The following is a 22,537-nucleotide window of genomic DNA, read 5'->3' as shown; positions in this document are numbered from 1 at the left end:
TGATGAGGATGACTGCAATATTTTATTCACTGCTCAAGCACGACTTGACTCATTTCCATCTTCCATTTTTAGTAACAGTAATTTCTGTTCATATGCAGTTTCATTGCCATTATTGTTTTGATTCTTTTATTCCATTTAAGATAAAATATATATACAAGCAACACAAATCTGCATTATAATTGCATTGCATTGTTTTAGATCTTAAATTATGTTTTGGGGGGTTAAAATGTTTTGGTGGCTAATAATAATTCTATTAATATTAAAAATTATATAAATATTAATTATATCAATGTCATTTAGTTCCTATTGAACTGAAAGGATTCATATTTCCTTTTTTTATATTGACGATTATCAATGGAAAACAGCAACCCCCATCTAAACTAAATTGACTAAACTTGTTGAAATGGGAGGCAGGGGGGTTACGTCAATAGATTGATTAATAGCAGCTCGTATGGGCTGTCATTATATTGTGTTGATGGCAGTTATGCCCAACCTTTTTTGACCAAATATCAACCTCCCGCAATCGATCGAACTGTTACCGCACACGCGCGCATTACGCACGCGCTTACACACGCATGCCCCGATGAGCAATAGACATAATGACACATAAAATGAACGAAACAGAAAAGAATAAGAAATACACAAAAGTGTGTGAGTTTGTGGAAAGGGTTTCCTGCTTACCTTACCGGGAGACCTGACTCGGATGCATGCCACGCACTTTCGCAGCATGTTGATGATCATAGCTCACGTGTACCGTTTGAAAATGCTTCTCCCTGCATTCCAGATTCCCATGCCTTGTCTGTGCCCTCGGTGGATTGTACACGAAACAAATTCGAAATGTAAATAATAACAATAAAAGCTACAGCGCAACAGCTCTGATCGCAAGCTGCAATTCCAGACGGCTGAGCGTTAACAACTTCCGGTGATTCGGATCACGCGCCAACGGAAGTTAAAGTGGCCAGCTTTTTTATTTTATTTTTTTGAAATACTTTTTGTGAAAGTGATACTGATAGGATACTAAGGGTGGAGTAACACACTAACACAAAAATATATTAATAACACTCGCACGGACAAAATTTCTCCCCCATTTTCCTCAACACCCCTCGCGATCCAAGATCAGTCCGCGAGCTACCGGTCAATCACGATCCACGTATTGGGTACCCCTGGTCTATGGTACCAATTGCAACTGTTGAATTTACAAACTGCCTCAACTGATGCATACTTACACAGAAATGTATGCTTCTAGACTTAAGTTGATGCAATGCCACTCAATGTAACTGGCCTTGTTTATGAAAAATGTATGCTTTTTGTGCTTCCTGCTCATAGTCAATGAATTATTAATACGCTGAGCCTATTTTTAGGGGAGTCACCCTCAATGAACCAAATGGCCAGTGGCGCGCTTGTGAAAATGTCCTCTTTGTTGCGCGCGCTTGTAAAAACGTTGTCTTTGTTGATATAAATCAGAACACATCACCAATTTCAACATTTTATTGTATCAAACACATTTGGAGAACTCATGAATTCAAGTAAGCTTGGAACAAATAGTTTGAGTTGAAGTTCCATTTTGAAAAACAAAATAAACACGACAGAATCCATAAATACAAAGCAGAAAAAAAGAGCAAAATTTGTTGTTGTTTTTTTAAGTTGTATTTTTCAGTATTGTTATTGATGTGTGTGATGTATCGTAAATGAGAAGTGATTGTCACAATCTCCATATCAACGTAACTTCAATTTGGAGGAATTTTACATGTTCTGGTTGATTAGACGAAGGATTATCCGGTTGTAAAATGGGTTTGTGCCATACAAAACGAAGCACAAAAAAATTCTCGTTGGATCATGCAAGAAAGTGTTTTATCAGATGAATTTACATTAGAAGAAAGAAATAAAACTAGTAAATGAAAATATGTGATACAGCATAATGGAACATGGACCTGGCTCCTATCCATTAAATCAGCAAATTTACACAGTAATCCCTCGCTAATATTCAAGGGTTCGAGCTCTACAAGGGAGCGCCAAAAAAAAAAAAGCAAGTACAAATGTTTACAATTGCCTACATGGCCAAAAAGAGAAATGTATTTTCAAACTCATCTTACAAAATGAACCTAAAAAATAAACGTCTGACAGATTATTTAGATTTGGAAACCAATGCATCTGAAGTGCGCATCTACGTGCACATTTAGAAACGACTCTACTAACGTCTACTAACAATCCAGGCTAAACAAACTAAAGCTCCTCGCCACCATATCAAGCTTTTGGAGAGACATTTGAGCATTTATTCCATATCCTGATATCCAGTTTAACCTTTTCACGCACCCTGTAACATGATAAACTGTCCACTATAGTAACCGCTGTCCCTGAAAGGGTTAAAGCCCGTCCAGCATTAGAATTCCAAAGTTGAATGTACGATGACGTGGACCTGGGATATCCTTGATATCCATCAAGGATACCACAGCCACTTCAAAATATACAGTATGCTCTAATAGGTTCATACAAAAGCTGTTACGCTCACACTCGTGGGGGGAAAAAATGTAAATAGTTAGACACAGTCGTTCACTGTCGTGCACTGAATTGTGCACAAAGACAAAAAAGGAAAAAACATTTTCGTACAAGAACCTGAAACTGGGTATCGGCTAAATGCTCAAATGGCTTTCCATAAAAGCTTGGGTCGAAGTTGAGATGCTTCACCTTACTTCCTTGAGACCAATTTCTTTATAGATGGCCTCATTTTATGGCAACTAAGACAATTATTGAAAAGTATCACCGCATCTATTCACATATCTACCAATTCCTGTTCCCTTTTATGTTACGTCCATCAGCTGTCATCAAAGGGTGAATCGTTTGACTTTATTTTATTTTTATTTGAGAATGAATAGCTTTAACCCCGTATGCCAGTTAGGAATGTGAAAATGAACTTGAAAATGAAAATTTCACGAGGTACAAACGGGGTGTTCTTGCTTCAACGGAACAATCACAGACGTCATGGCACAAAAAATTATATTGATTCAATGAAATGCTGATATGACAGGAGATGTGTAATACGCAAGTGCGACGCTGAAATGAGTGTTTTGAATCATGGGAAATTGGAATTACAGAAGCAAAAACGTAAGGATCCCTTTGGAACTGTATGGCTATACATGAAGGTTGTTTTGTGGCTGGTAACTGAGGCCCCCTAGAAAGTGAGTCTGCGCCCACACACACACACACACACACAATCTTTTTGTCATTGTGTGGAGCTGGCTGAGTAGAAGGAGCAGCATTTATGATGTACACACAAGTGCTTTCATTCATTCTTTTTATCTTCTTTTTCAACATTTATTTTTCTGTACCCGGGATGAGCTTCTTTATCTTCTCGTCAGCTAGCTGACTGGTGCTGCCGCACGTCGCCGCTTTTGTGTCTGCGAAATACAGGCGTGACAGTCAGTCTTGGACATTCTCAGGAAAGCTTCCTTCTTGTCCTCAAAGTATACCGTAGTCAAGTGAATATAAGTGTTTCGGCTTAATCCTTGCTCGTGATTAAAATTCTGTGTGGGAATTACAAAGTTGATTATGTTGTGATATTATCACTATATTGTGCCAACAATCCAAGAGTATCACAATACAAGAAGTCAGAGCCCAATTTCAGCGTAACGTATCATGATACAGTGTGATATGATGTAAAAATATTTTACTCATGCCGATCTTGATATGATTTGGACGATACAGCGATATTTTTCTCACAGTATCATGATACAGGACTTACACTACTATTTCATCATATTTTGTCAATGATACCAAAAAGTATGAAAGAATAATCATGCAACTACATAAGTATTGTAGTATGTCAGTATGCAATACCTATGACATCATATTTTCCAGTAATATGCACAGTATCATGATACAGTATTGATGACGCAATATCAAATACGATGGAATAGTATCCCAATACAGTAATCAGAGTCCAATATTATCGCAAAATTAATCAGGATGCAGTATTCATCATATGATGTTTTTACCACCAACAAGATTGATCAGCGCAAAACATGAAAAAGTATCACAGTGAGTGTCACTATTCCCTGTGTTACTTAATGAGAGTTGGGATAAACAATTCTGCACAAAAAGCTAAACACTCACAAAATTGGCAATGTCCAGAAGACTTGAATTCAGAGGACATTTTCCCACCCATGAAGACAGCGGGACTGTCTGTGTCGCCACAGTGAATGTTAATCAAGTTTCCATGGGTATTGCTGCCACGGCGTTGTCATGCACTTTAAAACCAATGCTACAACACTTTCAAAGAGGTTGGTCGTTACAGATCAAGACACATTGGTTGACAAGAATAATGTAGTACTTGAGGTCAGGAAAGAAATACTTTAATGGATGGAATTTTTGTTTGTGTTCTTTATTTAACCTTACTTTCGGTCAAAAGAGTCAGACAAACTTGGCTCACAACTGAATTGAATCCAAAGGAACTAGACTAAAACAAACACACAAAGTATAATCGAAGTGTTACTTTTTGAGCCACTAAAGTGAACTCCTGTTACTTTACTGCACCTCCCACATTCAAGCTGTTGAAATAACATGTATGGAGATCCAGCATATATAATTATTCCGTTGAACTATGATGGCAAATGATTGGAAAGTGATTAGATAATTCCAAATTTCTATGAAGAAAGCAACCGATAAGATAAGATAAGATATCCTTTATTCGTCCCACAATGGGGAAATTTACAGCCTCCAGCAGCAAGAATGTATGTAGAAAGAAGAAAGGAGAAAGAGAAAAAAAAACAACAAACATCTTTCAATTAAATACAATATGAACACAAATGGATAAAAATTATTATTATTATTATGATTGTTATTTTTTATTCATCAGCCTGACTGAAATGTATTCTGTGCAAATCAAGGTAATGTTTACTATTGACAGCTAAAGTGCAGTGAGTGTACTTTAAAGACCACCTCATGTGTTCGAACAACCCTAGTTTTAATACTGTTTGGGGGTGGGGGTGGTGGAAAAAAAGCTTAGAAACACAAAAGGCTGACTGCACAGTAGTGTCCTCTGGGCATTTGAGCCGCAGCGGAGCTTTGAGAATAATTTGCGCAAAACACACTTTGCATACTGATGAGATAGAAGAGCGCCCCCTGGGAAAACCTTCTTGACGGCATAATATGGTGTTATTTTCCCCTCTTATTTACCTGCTTGAGCCTCGTTAAGCTGCGATGAAGGATCTGATGAAGCAACTCTGGAACAGTCGTCGTCTTCTTCCTTTGAGAAGGGGCCCTCCGATCCGTCGACGGACGCCTCTGACAGAGTCTCCCTGGAGAACTCGGCTGCAAACGCAAAATAATGGGAGTCAAGATAGTTGACCAATAAGGTTACACTCATTAGATGGACATGATGTGCCCGATCAATGCTGCCTGACATTTCACATGTTACTGTATTTACTCACGCTGAGTCTATTTACAACGGCGCCCCATTAATGAGGACACGTGGCCATCTCATCATTTTCTGATATTGTTAATACTCATCATAAGCGATTTCACAATAGGTTGCTCATACCGATAGTACAGTACATCCAATACTATGTTATGATCTTTCCCAGACATTGTTCACATCATGATGCAGTACTTCCGAAATATGATCACGATAGTTCTCAGATACACTACAGTAGTAGTATGATAAATGATTCACAATACAATATTGTGAGTGTGTTTCCTGCTGCTGATAAATCATAATGCAGTACGCAAAATACTATACCACAATATCGTTACACTACAGCTAGGATCACGATATAGCACTTACAATAGAAGGTGAGAATCTTTTTTTTTATATTAATGGTATGACAGCAGACCTCACCCTAGGATATTGTGGTAATATTTTGCACATACCAGTAGTATTGCGATACAGTACTCATAAGGTTATTTGTGTGATACGGACAACATTATGCAACAATACATACAAAACCGTAGTTGCACAATATGCCAACAGTATCACAATACAGGACAGACATTATAGTAGCAAACAGCATCCCAGTATGGTATTGCAGGTACTAACAGTTTCTTAATGCAGTAACCCAATATTACTCAGATATCCTACCAATAGTATCATGATACAGTACTCACAGTAAAATATGATCATGTTATTTTCTGATATCAATAATATTTCACCACAGTCCTCGCAATATATCATTAGCGTGATATTTTGCCCAGACCGACAGTATCACATTCAATGTTACAAAACAAAACACTAAGTATGTTAGGGTAATACTGTGGGCAGTGATGCTATCTCGATACAGGACAGCACTAAAAACAAACATTCACAATGTATGTTGTCTCCAGAGATACAGCCCTTATGAAGCATTAAGCCAGGGCAATTACTGGTTGCATGTGCAGGGTATGCGCTGCACTCTCTGACCATCTGGTGACCTGCTATTTAAGTGAATTACGGGGGCTGAGATGGAGCGCCTCTTTGTCACTAAAGCAAGGACACAACATCCATACAAGTCGCAGGAGATACCGGCACAAATGAGTAAGATCAGCATGCATGTGCACAGTCCATTCTCCAGAGGAATTTGGCAAATAGGTACTGTACCGCCATAACTAAATAAATGAATATAAATAAATGAATTAACTGGGACTCCCTACTTCTTAGACAGATTTATAACTATAATGTTATTCTAAATATGGATAAAATGCATGCAAATGTCCAAAATATGTGTTCTTTAACAGATTTCATTTTTATAATGTCTTTCTAAAGAGCCACTATGCTAAAGGTGGTATCTCACTAAGAGAGCGCGGCAAGGGTCGGCAAACGTACAGGATGTGGTTGTTTTTTCATCAGGGTTCGGTAAAGGTGACAAAAAATCACTTTTAATGGTCACATACAGTTTTTTCTTGTCACCATTGAATTGAATGAACATGTTCAAAATTTCCTTGCGACAAGGAAAAGAGTTTGCGGACGTCCTTGCCAACGTTTGCAACCTTTGACAAACCCATGATGAATAAAACAACATTTGGACTCTGCGCAAATGCTTACAACCTTTGCTGATCAGTGAGATACATGGTCTTAACCCAACTCTAAAAGGTTTGTAGCAAACAATAAACGTAAAAACACGCTGTACTTTTTTTTCCCAGTGCAAGGGGCTCTCTTATATCTAAAAGTTACCATTCAAGGACGGCACAAAACTGCTGAACAAGAAAGCCAACATTAAGTGCAACAATTCATTTTGTACATTTTCTGAGGTACTTTGTCCTGCATATCATTCCAAATCCACCAAAATATATTTCAGGGAAACGTATGGATGAATATAATGTTACTGTTAAATTTCATGTGTGCTCTCCTATTCTTTTTGTCCCCACTGATAGTTTCGTGACTTTTTTCTATGACAATTTATGTGTGAATTGTTTAACTTTATCACACCTCTGTTTTATCATTGTTAAACATTCATTCATTCATTCATTGTGTCAATATAAATTATCATGTCAACATTTGGACAATTACACCATTTTATGTCTACATGGTTTGCTGCGCTTTGAACATTTGTGGAAACAATCCAAAAAGTGTATCCATGCTGTCTTTTCTGCTGACTCCGTTCATACCTTCCATTTGGCAGCGCAACTTCTCAAAGGCTTCGGCGGTAGCCTCGTCGTCCCGCGGGAGCTCCTCCCCCGGGGCCACCGAGTCGGGGCTGGGCCTATCCGACAGGCAACTCTCGGAGGAGCACTCGTCAGCGCCTCCTTGCTGCTGCCTGTATAGGTGATGCTCCACAAGAAACTGCAGCTCTGGGACCAGGCAAAGGATAAGGATCAAGGATAACACAGTGGGAAAAAAAAGGGTACTGAGTGAATGTTCGCAGAATGTTAAAGGAGGAGACCGTTGGGGAGAAGAGAGGGGTGAGATGAAGGCCACCAGTGAGGAGGAGGAGAGGGGATTAGCACAGGGAGTTGGGGACAGAAAGGTGATGAGACATCCGGCACGTCCAAAATACTAGAAGCTGTTTAAATGCAATTATGTATTAAAAAAAAAACATTAACGCCCCGGTCATGATTATGAGTGAGTGGGATGCTTGAAACTTAATACTGTATTACTCCATCACATTGGAGGGGCAACTAAAACAGGCTGACTCATTCTTCTAAAGGCCGCCTAGCGAGGAAACTAAATTTAAAAAAAAAATTATCCCACCATCGTTAATTCTCCACCTAATTAGGCTCTGTGTAATCAGGGTATTACAGAAATCCTCAAGTTAAGTGTCATACCTTTTTAAATCTTTTAATACCTTCTCAAAATTCCCTCCAACCAACGCAACTGCCTGCTACTTTAAAACTACACACTAAGGATTAAGATGAGCAACACCAAAATTTAATGATCGTATTGAATTGGAGGTTTCGCTGTTAAAATCATGAAGCGGTCTCGACTTGTAAAATTCCATTTCATATCTTTTAATTGCTCAGTGGAGATTCATGTCGAGAATTCTTACCTGCGGAGGTATTGTGCAGAAAGCAATGAGATGTATCACTATGGATACCACACACACCCACACACACACACACACAAAACAAACTTCACAATCCATTTCTGAACATCACTTACCTTTCATCGTAGGCGTTCCTTTTTGTCCTTTTCGCCTCTGTCGAGGGGAGTTCAACAAGGCAGCCTTGAAAATGAAAAATATCTATTTTGAAATCAACTGAGAATCAATAAAGCTAAAACATTTTTTTAAAAGAGGGTCTTTTGTTTTGGTTATTTATTACTGTGATGTCTAACATGACTCAAAGTACCTTGTAGAGCTGGTTTGGTAGACGGTCTTCATCGATTTCTGTGAGAGGGAATCAAACAAGAGAAATTCAAACATGTATATGGATATAAAAAGTCTACACACCCCTGTTAAAATGAAAAAATCGGACTTTTACCACCATTGATGTGACCTCTTACCTGCACAACTCACTTTAAAAAAAACTTTTTGAGAGGGTAAGTGAAACCAAAAAACTGAAATAATGTGGTTGCATAAGTGTACACACCCTCTTATAACCTGGTCTGTAGAAGTGTTCCGAATGAACCAATAACAAATTAGATTTTCAATTCATGTCAAAAAGGGGTTCATCTCAAATAAAGATCAGTTGTTATAAAAGGCTTTTCTTTTTATTACTATTGTTTTATTTTTTTCATTCTAATTCCTTCCACCGTCCTTCACTTTATTCTGACTGTACAATGGATGACTCTTTCCGATATTTGTATTGTCCACCGTTTCTCTTGTTGACGAACGGTGTTGTTTCAAACATACCTTTTGGACTTTCATCAACACATTTTTTTACATGTGTTTGTGCAAAAACTTTAAGCCCAGGTTGAATTTATCAGCCATAATGAAACTGATTTGTGAATTCGAAACACAACTCCATCCGTGATTATGAGTGTGAGTGCACTTTATCACGTTTATTTATTTTAGCTCCCCCTTTATTTATTTTTTACTTCATCGCAGAAAAAAAAAGCTTTCAATGGTTCATCTCAGTCTCATTTCTTTATATCACAAATACTTGACGTTGGAACGGGTAGGTCCAGACTTATACTCTATATCCGCTGGTGTCGGAACGCCTCCTATGGGGCTTGAAATGCGGTTCGCGGTCTGCGGTGAGAAGCACGTCGAACAACCATATGACCACCAGGAGACAAAGACGAGCTTTAAGTATATGTGTGGTGAATTCTGGTCACATGACTGTAACAAATCGAAAAAGAAGTATCGCTTGTTCGGTGCTGAAAGCGTAAACTGTGAGCAATACGATGGTGGAACTTTTTCTAGGACACCATGCTGTTGCTCAGCAACCTATACATCCCGGAGGCAGCACGCCAGTGCGCATATATTGCTGTGACTTAAAAGCATGCGCCCGTGGGTTTCTTAACTCCTGACTTGTTTGAAGCAGCAAACGTACGCTCGGATCGTCACGGATGAAACTGTTAACCACTTGCAATTTCAGCTTGGCCGTATTTCTAATGCATCAGGCGAGTTTGGAAAGGTTTAATAGAGCAATCGCGATGACAAATCAGTGGTGGTAAATGGAGGAGACCTTTAAGTCAAATAAAGATTTATATTCCGAGAGGCCTGGGAGTCATAACACAATGATCCTAATGGCTTCAACCCATCTGTTCACATCGGTGACTGGCGTTTAAAGTTATGCCGAGGGATGAATCGAAATGAACGGAACAGTCTCAGTGTACACAAACGGCGTAGCACCTCTGCAAAAGAATGACTTTTTTTTTATGTTTGACTTTTAATGAATTCTGGCTCACTTTAACAAAAGGTCAAATGTCAAAACGGTTCAAATTTGACCCATCCAGTTTTTGCATGGTGGTCTTGTTTTGACTTCTTCAGACAGCAAAGCAGACTAAATGAAAAGAACCTAATTCCTTGAATGCATGATAGCGTACAATTCGGCAAACTGTCCGAATTCGAATGTCTTTTAATAACTAACAAGGTCATTATTTTTAAGTCCAAAAAAAAAAAGCAATTGCAACAAGAAAAATTAGATTCTGCTCACAATGATCATTAGAAATCGGAGCTTTCATCGCATCGCCTGTCATCTTCGGGGAGAGTGAGCAGCCGTGGCGGTAATAAGAGATGTGCAGATGACGAGTTGGGTTAAGAAACATGAAATATGGCTTTGGTATTGATGTCTATACTAATTGGCTTCTCTGTGCGTCTCGGGGCCCATCTGCGCCCCCCCAAGAAGTGGAGATAACACCAGTAATGAAAGCCTTTTCTAGCTGACTGGAAACTCCCAGCTGACTGACTGGTGGACACAACACCAGATGAGAACACAGACAAGCTTCTGTGTCCTTTTTATACAACATGGATGCTCTACTTAGCAGCCGATTGGTGCTCCAGCTCAATTTACTCCCCCCGTCGAGTTCTCTTGGATGAGCAAAAGCAGTGGCAATTCAAAGCACAAGTGAAGAAGTGCCGCATATTTTGAATAAACCACTGGAAACAAAAGTCATCATACCCCGATGTGAAAATGTCAAAATTGTGCCCAATTTCGTGTGTCTACCATTATTTTCCAGCTCTGCTTTAGCAGCGTTGCTCAGTTTCAGCGTGGTGGCAATCTTCTTTTAGCCAAGGCCATCTTGATGGAGGACATATTTCAACTGTATAATGTGGTTACTTGTGTCAAACGGGAGATATGAGATAAGAGATATTTTGTCAAAATCATCAGTGAAACTGGTTTTAGTGATCAGGTCCTCACAGACATCAATGCAACGAGGCGCCATATTGAACATCCACTGATGTATTTGAATGCCGAGATCTTGTAACACGTGCCGCCAAGGAGGGAAAATGGCTAATTTGAGCTCAGGTTTCACAAAGGGGTGTGCTCACTTTTGTTGCCAATGATTGAGACTTTAAAGTTGGTGTCCTGAGATCTGTTGATGACCGTATATTTCACAATAAAAGCTGTACACTGATAACTTAGTAAAATGTCATTTCTTCAGTCGTTTTCAATTTTCAGGAGTTTCAATTTTGAAGTCATTTACAAAATACCGAATGTGTCCGGGAACAATTTGAAGCGGGAAAGTGACATTTGTTTTCGGCTTCAGGTTTTATGTTGCATCATTTATCTCACTAAAGCTTCATTGTCATGAAGAGAAAAATCTTGCCACACGTTCGACATCCTCATTTTGATTAAATGCTACTTTTGTGTACAGCTGCAGCCTCTGATGGGTGCTTTTGGGGTTAGGACGGGGAGGGGGAGAAGGTTCACAGGGCGCGTATGAGGCAGGCTAATAAATAATGCAGAGATTTCTGTGTGATTTAGGGCACGGCAGAACAGCTCGTCTCAACCTTGTCATGGTATCAGTTCCTCACCCATCCCCCCTCCCTAGCAGCATCCTCCGCCTGTCCCAGTCTGGATCAATGCATCTGTTCCAGCTTGTGACCAATGTTCCACATTGGATTTCAATCTGTTATCTGAATTCTGCTTTAATTTGGAGGAAATACCTGAAAAAAAAATTTTTTTACACCGTGCAGTGTTTTTTTTTTCCTTTAGCAAAAAATACAATATTATGTGTTTAACCCAAATGGGATTGTACATTTACGGTAAATGTAGTGGGGGATTAGTCAAGTGAGGCTACATTCAAATCTGTCCAGCGGTTTCAAAATGGAATGAAGCGGTAAGTGTTTCAGGACTGCAGCGGATACAGTATTTTAATTGTTGACTTTAATTAAAAGATTTCTTTTCAATGGCGGGCCAGTGGTTCGCGCGTCGAACTCACAGTACAGTGGGTTCGATTCCATGTTCTCCCCGTGCCTGTGTGGGTTTTTTTCCGGGTACTCCGGTTTCCTCCCACATTCCAAAAATATGCATGGCAGCCTGATTGAACACTCTAAATTGTCCCTAAGTGTGAGTGTGAGCGCAGATGGTTGTTCGTCTCTGTGTGCCCTGCGATTGGCTGGCAACCGGTTCAGAATGTCCCCTGCCTACTGCCCGAAGACTGCTGGGATAGGCTCCAGCACCCCCCACGACTCTTGTGAGGATAAGCGGATCAGAAAACATATACACACACACACACAGACACACACACACACACACACACACACACACAAGGTGGTACAACAACTGAGAGAGCAAGAGAGAGCAACAAGTAGGTCAGGACTGACTCGTGTACAACAAGAGAACTCTCCAGAGGAGCGCTGTTGTGTTTGATCTGCATTTTCCCCCTCGAGAATACGCCTGGATGTTTTTGCTGCTCTGAAGCTGAATATCTGAGACAAAATAAGATGTTGAATTGTGTGTGAAGTTGACATACTCACATTTAGAGTCAAAAAGGGAGCAGTGGGAAGCAATGTACTGTATTTAAAATGAAATATTGGTGTCTAATTAGAGAAATCTAGTGTGTGTTTGTGTGGTTTTATTACCTGGTGATGACTGGTCGCTGGATGCCACTAAAGTTGCAGGTGTTGGTCGACGTCTCCTAATCTGAAAGAGTAAAATAAATTCATTTAAATTATTAGATGCATAGTTAATGGTGTGGCGGTGGGGGGAGTATGGCGATCAAGCCTTGCCAACCAAAAACGACATGAAATTGACATGCGCCACCCCACCCACACACAGACAATTTTTTGAGTGTCAAACTATGATCATATGATCCCGCTATAAAAATGTTTTAAGGATTATTTCATTGAGAAAAAAAAATGCACCGGAAATGCACGTGTACTTGCGGCAAAGACTCTCAATGACTTCCACTACCAACCCACGCTAAACTTAGCTCCTCCTTGGCACACAAAGTTTATCTCTCAGTCAAGACGTATCACTTCAAAATATAGTGGTGCCTTCAGATACAAGTTTCATGCGCTCTGTCACCGTGCTTGTAACTCAGAAGAATTTGCATGTCAAATCATCTTTTCATATATAATGTTCTAAGTTCGCAGTCTTACAACGTGACTGATTTTTTTTGGACAGTTAATAATGCTGTTTTGGTCTAACATTCATTTAGGTCTAATTTCACCCGTTACCACTAGGTGGCGGCCGTTTGTTTAGTTTGAGAAAGTGAAAATTTGAAAGAACTAAACAGGAAATACTGTGTTTCATCTCAGCCTACTTTTTGTTGAAAGTTATTGCATGTCATCTCCTGTAATCCTGCTTTTTATGCCAACAGAAAGTGATGGCTATAGGTTAATTTTTAATGTAGAACTCTGGGCATGATTATTGATATACATTGTGAGATGATGTGAGAAAACGCCATTTGTTGACTGTAAACACACTGATGCATTGCTTATACGATACAGTATTTTTGTGTTGTCCATTACTCTGGTATACTCTAATATATTTTATGTGTTTAAATGCTTATATTATATTATATTATATATATATATATATATATATATATATATATATAATATTATATTTGCTGGGAGGCAAACTGCAGAACGCCGGATTGGACCACCATCTCACAGCATGGATCATTGACTACCTCACAAATCGGCCGCAGTACGTGAGATTGCAGAGCTGTGAGTCGGACCGGCTTCTCTGCAGCACTGGAGCGCCGCAGGGGACTGTTCTGGCTCCATTCCTGTTCATCCTCTACACCTCGGACTTCAGACACGACACTCCAAACTGCCACCTTCAGAAGTTCTCCGATGACTCTGCGATTGTTGGCCTCATTACAGAAGGGGACGATCGGGAGTACAGGGGACTGACAAAGGACTTTGTGGACTGGTGCCAGCAGAATCTCCTCCAGATCAACCCGAGGAAAACTAAGGAGTTGGTTGTGGATTTCTGCAGGAAAAAGTCCTCACCAGCACCGATGAACATCCAGGGTATGGACATAGAGAGGGTGACCTCCTACAAGTACCTTGGTGTTCTTCTCAACGACAAACTGGACTGGTCTACAAACACGGACATCCTGATTAGGAAAGGACAGAGCCGACTCTTCCTACTCAGGAAACTGAGGTCTTTTGGGGTTCAGGGGTCACTCCTTAAGACGTTCTATAACTCGGTGGTGGCCTCGGCCATCCATTATGGCATTGTTTGCTGGTCAGGCAGCATCTCGGCCCGGGACAGAAAGAGACTGGAGCGACTGGTCAGGAAGGCCAGTTCTGTCCTGGGTTGCTCCCTTGACACTCTGGAGGAGGTGGGCAACAGAAGGATACTAACTAAGCTAAAAGCTATGATGGCCAGTCCCTCCCACCCCCTCCAGCCCGCCCTGACAGCACTTGGTAGCTCCTTCAGCCAGAGACTGTTACACCCGCGCTGCAAGAAGGAGAGATACCGACGCTCGTTCCTACCGACTGCTGTCAGGCTGATGAATAAAAAATAACAATCATAATAATAATAATAATTAAATGATGTGAAGGTAAATTGTAAATAGTACTGCGATTTATCCATTTGTGTTCATATTGTATTTAATTGAAAGATGTTTGTTGTTGGGTTTTTTTTCTCTTTCTCCTTTCTTCTTTCTACATACATTATTGCTGCTGGAGGCTGTAAATTTCCCCATTGTGGGACGAATAAAGGATATCTTATTTCTTATTTCTTAAATGTGTTTGTATTATTTCAAAAGTGCATTGAAAGACGTTAAAAAAAGAATTACTGTCAATGCTATAACAACATGCCCAGAGAGTATTTAAATATGCTATTTCTATATTGCCAATTTCACTAATCGCAGAAGTGGTCTGATTTCAAAATGTGCTATTCCTGGCGGCCTGCACATTGCATCATTTTAGATTCACCACGGACCATGTGACCCACTTTGAGTCGCACCCGTCGAATCAGCCGTGACATTAGCTGAGCTTCTACCATCGTGCTTCCAGAAAACCACCCCATTTAATTCCAAGTTGTTTACATACTTAGTGATTGTTCCTAAAAGCTATAACGGTAAAACTAAATGAGAATGTCTTACACGGCGTTGATGCTAAAGGAATAATGTGCTTAAATGCAGTGAAGAGCGTACTACGACAGCGGCACAGTGCAAATGAGAGCGGAAAAGGCTTCATTAGCATTGGAGCCGTATCAGTGGAGTACAGGAAGGCCGTGTGAATAAGAGCGTGTGCTCTGTGCCCTTTCTCTCGTCAGAGATATGCACCTGCTCCTGCTGCTTCGAATGCTGCCAACTTCACATCTTGATTGCATATTGGCCCATTCAGCACTTTGCTTTCACGGTTCTATTTTTACTCATGATGACTATAAACAAAAAGGTTGATTTGCAGGTAAGCAAAGAATATAAATAAATAAACCAAACTCCTTCCCTGCCCTGAAAGGTGCCTTTTGTATCAGACTTTCTTGAAAGTATAAAACGGTGGTTCTTGATTTTTTAGATCTCCAAGTACTACCATAACAACCAAAATTATGACCAACTAAATCTAAAAAGTGTGTGTATAAGCCAACATTATGCAGAGTATGAACATGAACACTGTACCCAGACACAGCATAACATGAGCATGCATGCAAATCATATCATTCAACATTCAGTCATGACATAAATAGAATTGAAATTTTTATGGTCATTGTGCTGCTGTCCACCTTGGTCACCTGGGATCTATTATACTTCTCGACAAAATAGATGTGTCAGCTTGTCGTGAAAGATAAAATAATATAAAACTGACAACTGTTTTATTGTCTGCCTAAATGTGTTGCTGCACTGTTTGTGTTCAAATATCAATTGCCTAAAGGGTTATACAGTATTTGGGATTTCCATTATGTGATTATGTGATTGGCCAAAGGTTTAGCACCGTCATAAAACAGCAGAAAGGGCGCACATCATTTTGCTGACAGGCGAAATTGAGCCTGACATTTAGGGGGGAAAATACTGCACTCTTCAGCCTCTCGTGTGAATTCAATTTCACTGATGGACATCTCAAACTGAAGGGGTTGTATCATGCCTGTCGAGCATGTTCGACAGAGAGACGTTTTTAGCCTGAAAGAAACTAATGTGTCTTCTTCATAAAGTAGTCCAAAATTATCTGTGTTTGGATGGAAATTTTAATTTTGGGTTATGTTCCAAAATCTGGCTGCTCTTCTACATTTTATTGTCCTCAATTCAACAGAAAGAGTACAGATAAAGATGAGAGTTGCTAGCTCATTCGCTAGCTAGCTTGCGAGATAGATAGATAGACAGAGAAACAGGCAGATACTGATTTTTAGATTTTCTCATATTCAAGCACAGTTAGGGGCATACACTCCAGTCAGAAAAGGCGTGCTGCTATGCACTTTTTTTGGGCTGCGCAGATTCTCCCATCCACTTAATTGTGTCACTTAACACACTTTAATGTAATGTGCACACCCTGGGTGTAGCTACATTTAACCCTTTCAGGGACAGCGGTTACTGCAGTGGACAGCTTATCATGTTCTCAGGTTATCAGGTTACAGCATATGTGTCAAACTCATGGCCCGGGGGCCAGGTCTGGCCCGCCACATCATTTTATGTGGCCCGCGAAAGCAAGTCAAACATTTCAATTTCTATGATGCTTTAAAATCTCAACCAAAACTTCAAATTCTTATATGTAACAAATATGAGACATATTGTAAGCATTTTCTTGTAACCAAACCCCTCATGACAGAAACGTAAACAATAGTTGAATAAACCGTTATCATTTTTTTAAACTTTTTTATTTGGTTTCAGTCATAACGGCCCTCCAAGCGAAACGGTAACTAAAATGTGGCCCATGACAAAAATGAGTTTGACACCTGTTTACAGGGTGCATGAAAGGGTTAAAGGAGGGTATCCTCTGTCAAATCTAGCTGTGCATGTATTCTCCTAGAAACCTAAGCACCTTTCCTCTGAGGATGTAGTAAGGACTGGCACCTCTTGAATTTGGAAAAAAAACTGCTTTCACTGCTCACAACATCTGTAGGCATTTATCTGTGTAACGACCACTATTTTAATGTGGTATGACAGAAAATTATGATATTACTGGTGGTGGGTTGAATCCTCGCATCTCCAAAACCATCACTTTTCAGCAACCAAAAAAAATAAAAATACGGCATTTTTGTTGAGCCATAAAGATTGTATTGTCACAGAGAGAAAGCTTTTTTTGCAACACTTTAGATTGCTAAAAAAACAGTACTGGTATAAAGATTTGTTTGAGAGAAAAATGGACAAAAAAAATTAGACATTGGAAGTTTCCGCCCGACAGCCACAATATGCATTGATTGCATTAAAGAAAAAACAGTGAGTGACTCACTCATCCACATGCACAGGTAACACACAAAATAGCCCACAAAGTTACACAAAGCAACAGGCTCAAACTCACATCAGCAAAATGGAAATGGATGAGTGGAGTCACAAGAGCAGTTGTTTCCTGTCTTCAATTTTTCTTGGAAAATATGCTTCCTTGAGGGAATATATCTGCATTACATTATTCAGCTCAAGGACAAAAGATGATAGAATGGAAAACCGGAGCGGGGAAAGCCCTCTTTCTTTCTGGGAGGTCTGTAGTGAACTAACATGGAAACATATCATCTTCGTCTGCGCTGGTTTTGCTAATTAAGTGACCCTCATCTAAATGATCATGAGCTTCCATATGTGATCAGCGAAATCAATCGAGAGTGTAAACAAATCCAACAAGACTTAAAAACTGCGAGCGACAGTCTACTAGCTTGATTCAGAGTGGCGATGTGTGATGAGCTTCACTTACAATACTGATAGGAGAAAATAGCCATAAAGCAAGATTCAGGAGTAGAGAAAATGAATTTCGCGAGTGATTCCCAGGGCGTTGGAGGATGTTTTGCATCTCATTTCCAGATTAAACTAAACTACGCGCAGAACAACGAACGCCACAAACACTGCACATGTTGAAGAAGCAATAGCTCATTCCGATTAATTATTTACTGACGTCTCAAAAATGTTTTAATATGAAAAACTTGCGTATTTGCACCTATATGCATTTTTTTTTTTTTTTTGGTTTGACTTGCAAGCAAAACCTTGAGTTATGAGTCCTGGACTGTGGCAGTGAACTCAACTCACTGTAGTTTGGCAGATAGTTAAGAATTCTACAAAAAGATACTTCAAGCTGTTTGCCACTCCCAGTTGATGTTTACTGTGAAACTAAAATGGAACAAAGAGAATTACACATTCTTTATTTAAAAACATCCACATAGCATTGCCTTAAAGTCCGCTAGTTCGTTCATTCATTCATTCATCTTCCCAACCGCTTGATCCTCACTAGGGTCGCGGGGGGTGCTGGAGCCGATCCCAGCTGTCTCCGGGCAGTAGGCGGGGGACACCCTGAATCGGTAGTCCAGTGGTTAGCACGTCGGCTTCACAGTGCAGAGGTACCGGGTTTGATTCCAGCTCCGGCCTCCCTGTGTGGAGTTTCCATGTTCTCCCCGGGCCTGCGTGGGTTTTCTCCGGGTGCTCCGGTTTCCTCCCACATTCCAAAAACATGCGAGGCAGGCTGATTGAACACTCTAAATTGTCCCTAGGTGTGAGTGTGAGCGTGAATGGTTCTTCGTCTCTGTGTGCCCTGCGATTGGCTGGCAACCGATACAGGGTGTCCCCCGCCTACTGCCCGAAGTCCGCTAGTGCTAACACATAATAGGAAACCCCATAGAAACGCTTACAAATAGCATCTATGTGGCTTGCGGTGCATTTATGTTATTTTTTATTATGTAAGCCATTTATTATGAATAGTAATGTTGTAAAATGAAACCAAAATGAAAACTGTTTTGAATCAGTTTCAGACACATCGAGGTTTTAAATGACACATTCAAACAATTATAAACCCTTGTATTCCCACTATTCGTTAATTTTTCCTCCACGCTTCAGGTTTCATGACTAGCTAAGCTTCCACAGCAGATAATTTAGCCGTGTCATTTGCATGAATGAATTTATCATGTTACATCACGTTTCCAAATCATTAAACGTGATATGTGGATCTCTATCAACATGGCCAGTCCGTGCTTGGCAGGAGCTTCAAATCTGAGGTCGTGTTATGTGTGAAACACTGTTTTTCTGTGTGATTCTTTGTATGCGGAAAAGCGGCATAGTGTTGTTATGGTGAGTGTTACACACCTTAGGGAGGCGTCTTTCATTGACATGCGCCTCGCCACGTAAACTGATTCACCAGCAGAGGTGTCAGCTTGCAGGGAACCGTGGCTAGCGCGCGCGCACACACACACACACACACACACACGCACGCACACACACACACACACACACACACACGCACGCACGCATACACACACACACACACACACGCACGCACACACTTTTATGAATTAATCTCTCCATATAACACACACAGCAGCATTGGGTACAATGCAAACTTATGGCCACCCACAACGGTATTCATAAAATAATATTTGAGAGAATAGAAAGCGTTTTAACGAGGGAAGTCCCGGTCACTTTTTTTTTTTTGCACCAGAGTCCAAGTCATCTGATTTTGAGGATCTACCGATATTCCTCAAATGTTTACTACGCTTTATTTCCTCAAAACGAGAGCTATTTCTTCGACTTTTTTCTGACAAATAAAATTAACTTTTTCAACAACTTTTCTTCAAAACCTGCCTTTTTCCCCCCATCAAAATTTTACTTTTTTTTACCCCCCAATAATATCAAAGTCAGAGTGTCTTTCGTAGAACAGTATACCGCACGCGAATCTGTAAATGTCTAAAATGTTTCCTCTAATATATCTGCGAGATCCTGAGTCATGCTGGAGTGGAAAAGGGAGAGACGCACGTCAGAAACGGCAAATGAGAGACTCACCCATAAATCTCTGCTATTTATACACAAGATTCATTCAATATGAATGGGCCATCTTGTTCATGGAAGATTCATGAAATGAGAAGATCAAGGACATTCGTATCTACTGCATGGGCTGTGGTTGCAAGCGGCTCTTAACATGCACCCACTGTGGCCCGTCCTTCACTTCCATACTCACGACTTCTTGAAATACTGCACATTGCAGACAAGCAACATCGGACATTCCTGCATGCTGAGGTGTCTCATTAAATGCCTGCGGTGTGTGTGTGTGTGTGTGTGTGTGTGTGTGTGTGCGTGTGCGTGTGCGTGTGCGTGTGCGTGTGCGTGTGTGCGTGTGTGCGTGCGTGTGCGTGTGCGCGCCCGTGTGTGTGCGTGCGTGCAGAGGTGGAAGACACTTCATTCTGCTAATACTGGAGGTGGACTTGTAGACAGTTAACTGGCTCCGGGGGGGTTGTAAAAAAGCAGCAATGTGTTTCTTGGGGCTCACATTGGGCACTGAAATGTATAAAAAAAAGAATATACAAGTATGTCTAGGAAAATAAAAGTGAACTGAACACCAAAAGGTTTTCTGCCTAGCCAGAAATGAGATCAATTGAGAAAAGAAAGTACTTTGGGGGTTAGGGGTTGACAAAATAATACAAAGGCTTTTTTTACTCTTGTTTTTTTATTACTGTATTAACTATTTTCTTCAGGCTACACAACTTTGTTCCTGTAATAGTTCTCTAATATATATCTTTTTTTATATCTTATTATATGATTTTTTCCCAATGCATTGTTTCTAAGCTGAGGGATGACAATAAAGTAAAGTAGGAATATTGCTCCATGATTGAATCAGTGATTAAGTCTGGGCTATTTTACACCTTCATTGATCAAGTCCTCATCACATTTACAGATATTCATTCTCTACAAAAAGTAAGTACGTTTGTTTTTTTTCCTTTTTATTTTTATTTATCAATTTATTTTGGAAATGAAAAAATAATTTTTTTCATCAAAAACACATTTTCTCAAGAGTCCAACTCTAATCAAGATAATATTCAACTTTATTCCGAAAAGATTTTTTTTCTTTTTCTAGAAAACATGCAACCTTAAAGTTTTTCTAGAAAAAAGTTGATTATTCTCCGAATATTTTGATTTTCTTTCCTTGAAATTAAACAACTTCTAGAGGAAAAAAAACATTATTTTATTTATTTATTTATACTGTATTATTTGTATTTAAACTACACAAAAAATGTCAACTTTTTCTCACAACTATTTAAGTTCCTTGCTCCGGTGTTACCTGTTCCGCTGCCTCCGGGTCCAAGTGGGTGTCCAGTAGCGGGACGGTGAACTGTATCTTCCTAGGACTCCCGGTTTCCATGGCGGCTGTGCTCGAGTAGATAGATGTGTGTGTCTCTGTGTGTCAGCAGTCCTTGAAGAGCGCAAGAAAGGAGAATCCCTCCGAGTGAGGAGACTGGGAAGCAAAGAAGAGTGAAAAAGAAAAAAATGGTAAAAACCAAGACTTGTGTCACTGTTTCCTGCCGTATCCGGAAAATGTGAACTTGTCCGTCATTCACTTGCTTCTGGGCATCCTTTTAGATATTTCCAATGTGACCAATCCAAGCACCTGCCTGTCGTGCTTTGCCTCCTCTCTGGATCCCAATGCTGAGACGACAAGGGCACTCCGATCTGGAAGCAGCTCTCCTTCATGTGCATTGGCTGAGCTCGGGGGAAGACCCGCCCTTTTTCTAAACCTCCTACCCTGTGTATTGGCGCGCTCAGAGCTCTGCGGCAGGGAGAGTGAGCATGAAAAAAAAAGTGTCTCTCTTGAATATGTGGGAGGGCGGCATCATCCTAACCATCCCACCCTGACGAGCTGGCTTAGATGTACAGTAAATGTCCTTACATACAGTAGCATATACAAACTGAATTGTGATTAAGTTTTAAAAAAGTGTTTTTTCTTCTTCTAGGAAAATAGTGTACTATTTATCACCGGTCGTATAGTTCATGATTATGGGTAAAATTATGGATTGTGAGCTAGAGAGTGAGTGACAGTGCTACCTTGAGATATGAGTTTAATTTATTACTGAACCATGCTTGTATTTTACAAAGCAGATACATGATTAAATAACATTAAAAATAAGCCGTTTTTGCCACATTACAGGCAATAATATTGCAGCTGTGGCGTGACCAGCCTAAAACTCAGTGGGATTCGTAAAATGATACATCGGAACTCCTCTCCCAAGTCATCAGTACAGCACTAATAAAAGTAATTCTACGCAGAAGATAAATAAAATGCGACTGTGAGTGTTGTAATATTGTTTAGCTACGGGTATATGTTGTTACTGAATAGTTTGTGTTGGGGGGATTACTTTTTTTAACAATCATTTGTTTCTATGG

General features: G+C 40.1%; 2 protein-coding genes across 2 annotated transcripts in view; one reads left to right on the top strand and one right to left on the bottom strand.

Annotated features, from left to right (window-relative positions):
- The window catches only part of hemk1 (HemK methyltransferase family member 1), a 140,078-nt gene that overhangs the window by 35,324 nt on the left and 82,217 nt on the right, over window positions 1-22,537 (top strand). The gene's annotated exons all lie outside the window — the stretch shown is intronic.
- Window positions 1,475-22,469, bottom strand: LOC127608059 (protein phosphatase 1 regulatory subunit 1A-like). The gene is made up of 7 exons (XM_052076925.1): window positions 21,438-22,469; window positions 12,879-12,939; window positions 8,755-8,792; window positions 8,567-8,630; window positions 7,576-7,758; window positions 5,173-5,307; window positions 1,475-3,395 (listed from the first exon to the last, which is right to left on the bottom strand). The coding sequence occupies exons 1-7, from the start codon at window positions 21,516-21,518 to the stop codon at window positions 3,313-3,315; spliced, it is 645 nt and encodes a 214-aa protein (XP_051932885.1). The 5' UTR covers window positions 21,519-22,469; the 3' UTR covers window positions 1,475-3,312.

Source organism: Hippocampus zosterae, chromosome 9, assembly GCF_025434085.1.
Source record: "Hippocampus zosterae strain Florida chromosome 9, ASM2543408v3, whole genome shotgun sequence".
In the NCBI taxonomy this organism is placed as follows: domain Eukaryota; kingdom Metazoa; phylum Chordata; class Actinopteri; order Syngnathiformes; family Syngnathidae; genus Hippocampus; species Hippocampus zosterae.
This window is presented reverse-complemented; position numbering and strand designations above follow the sequence as displayed.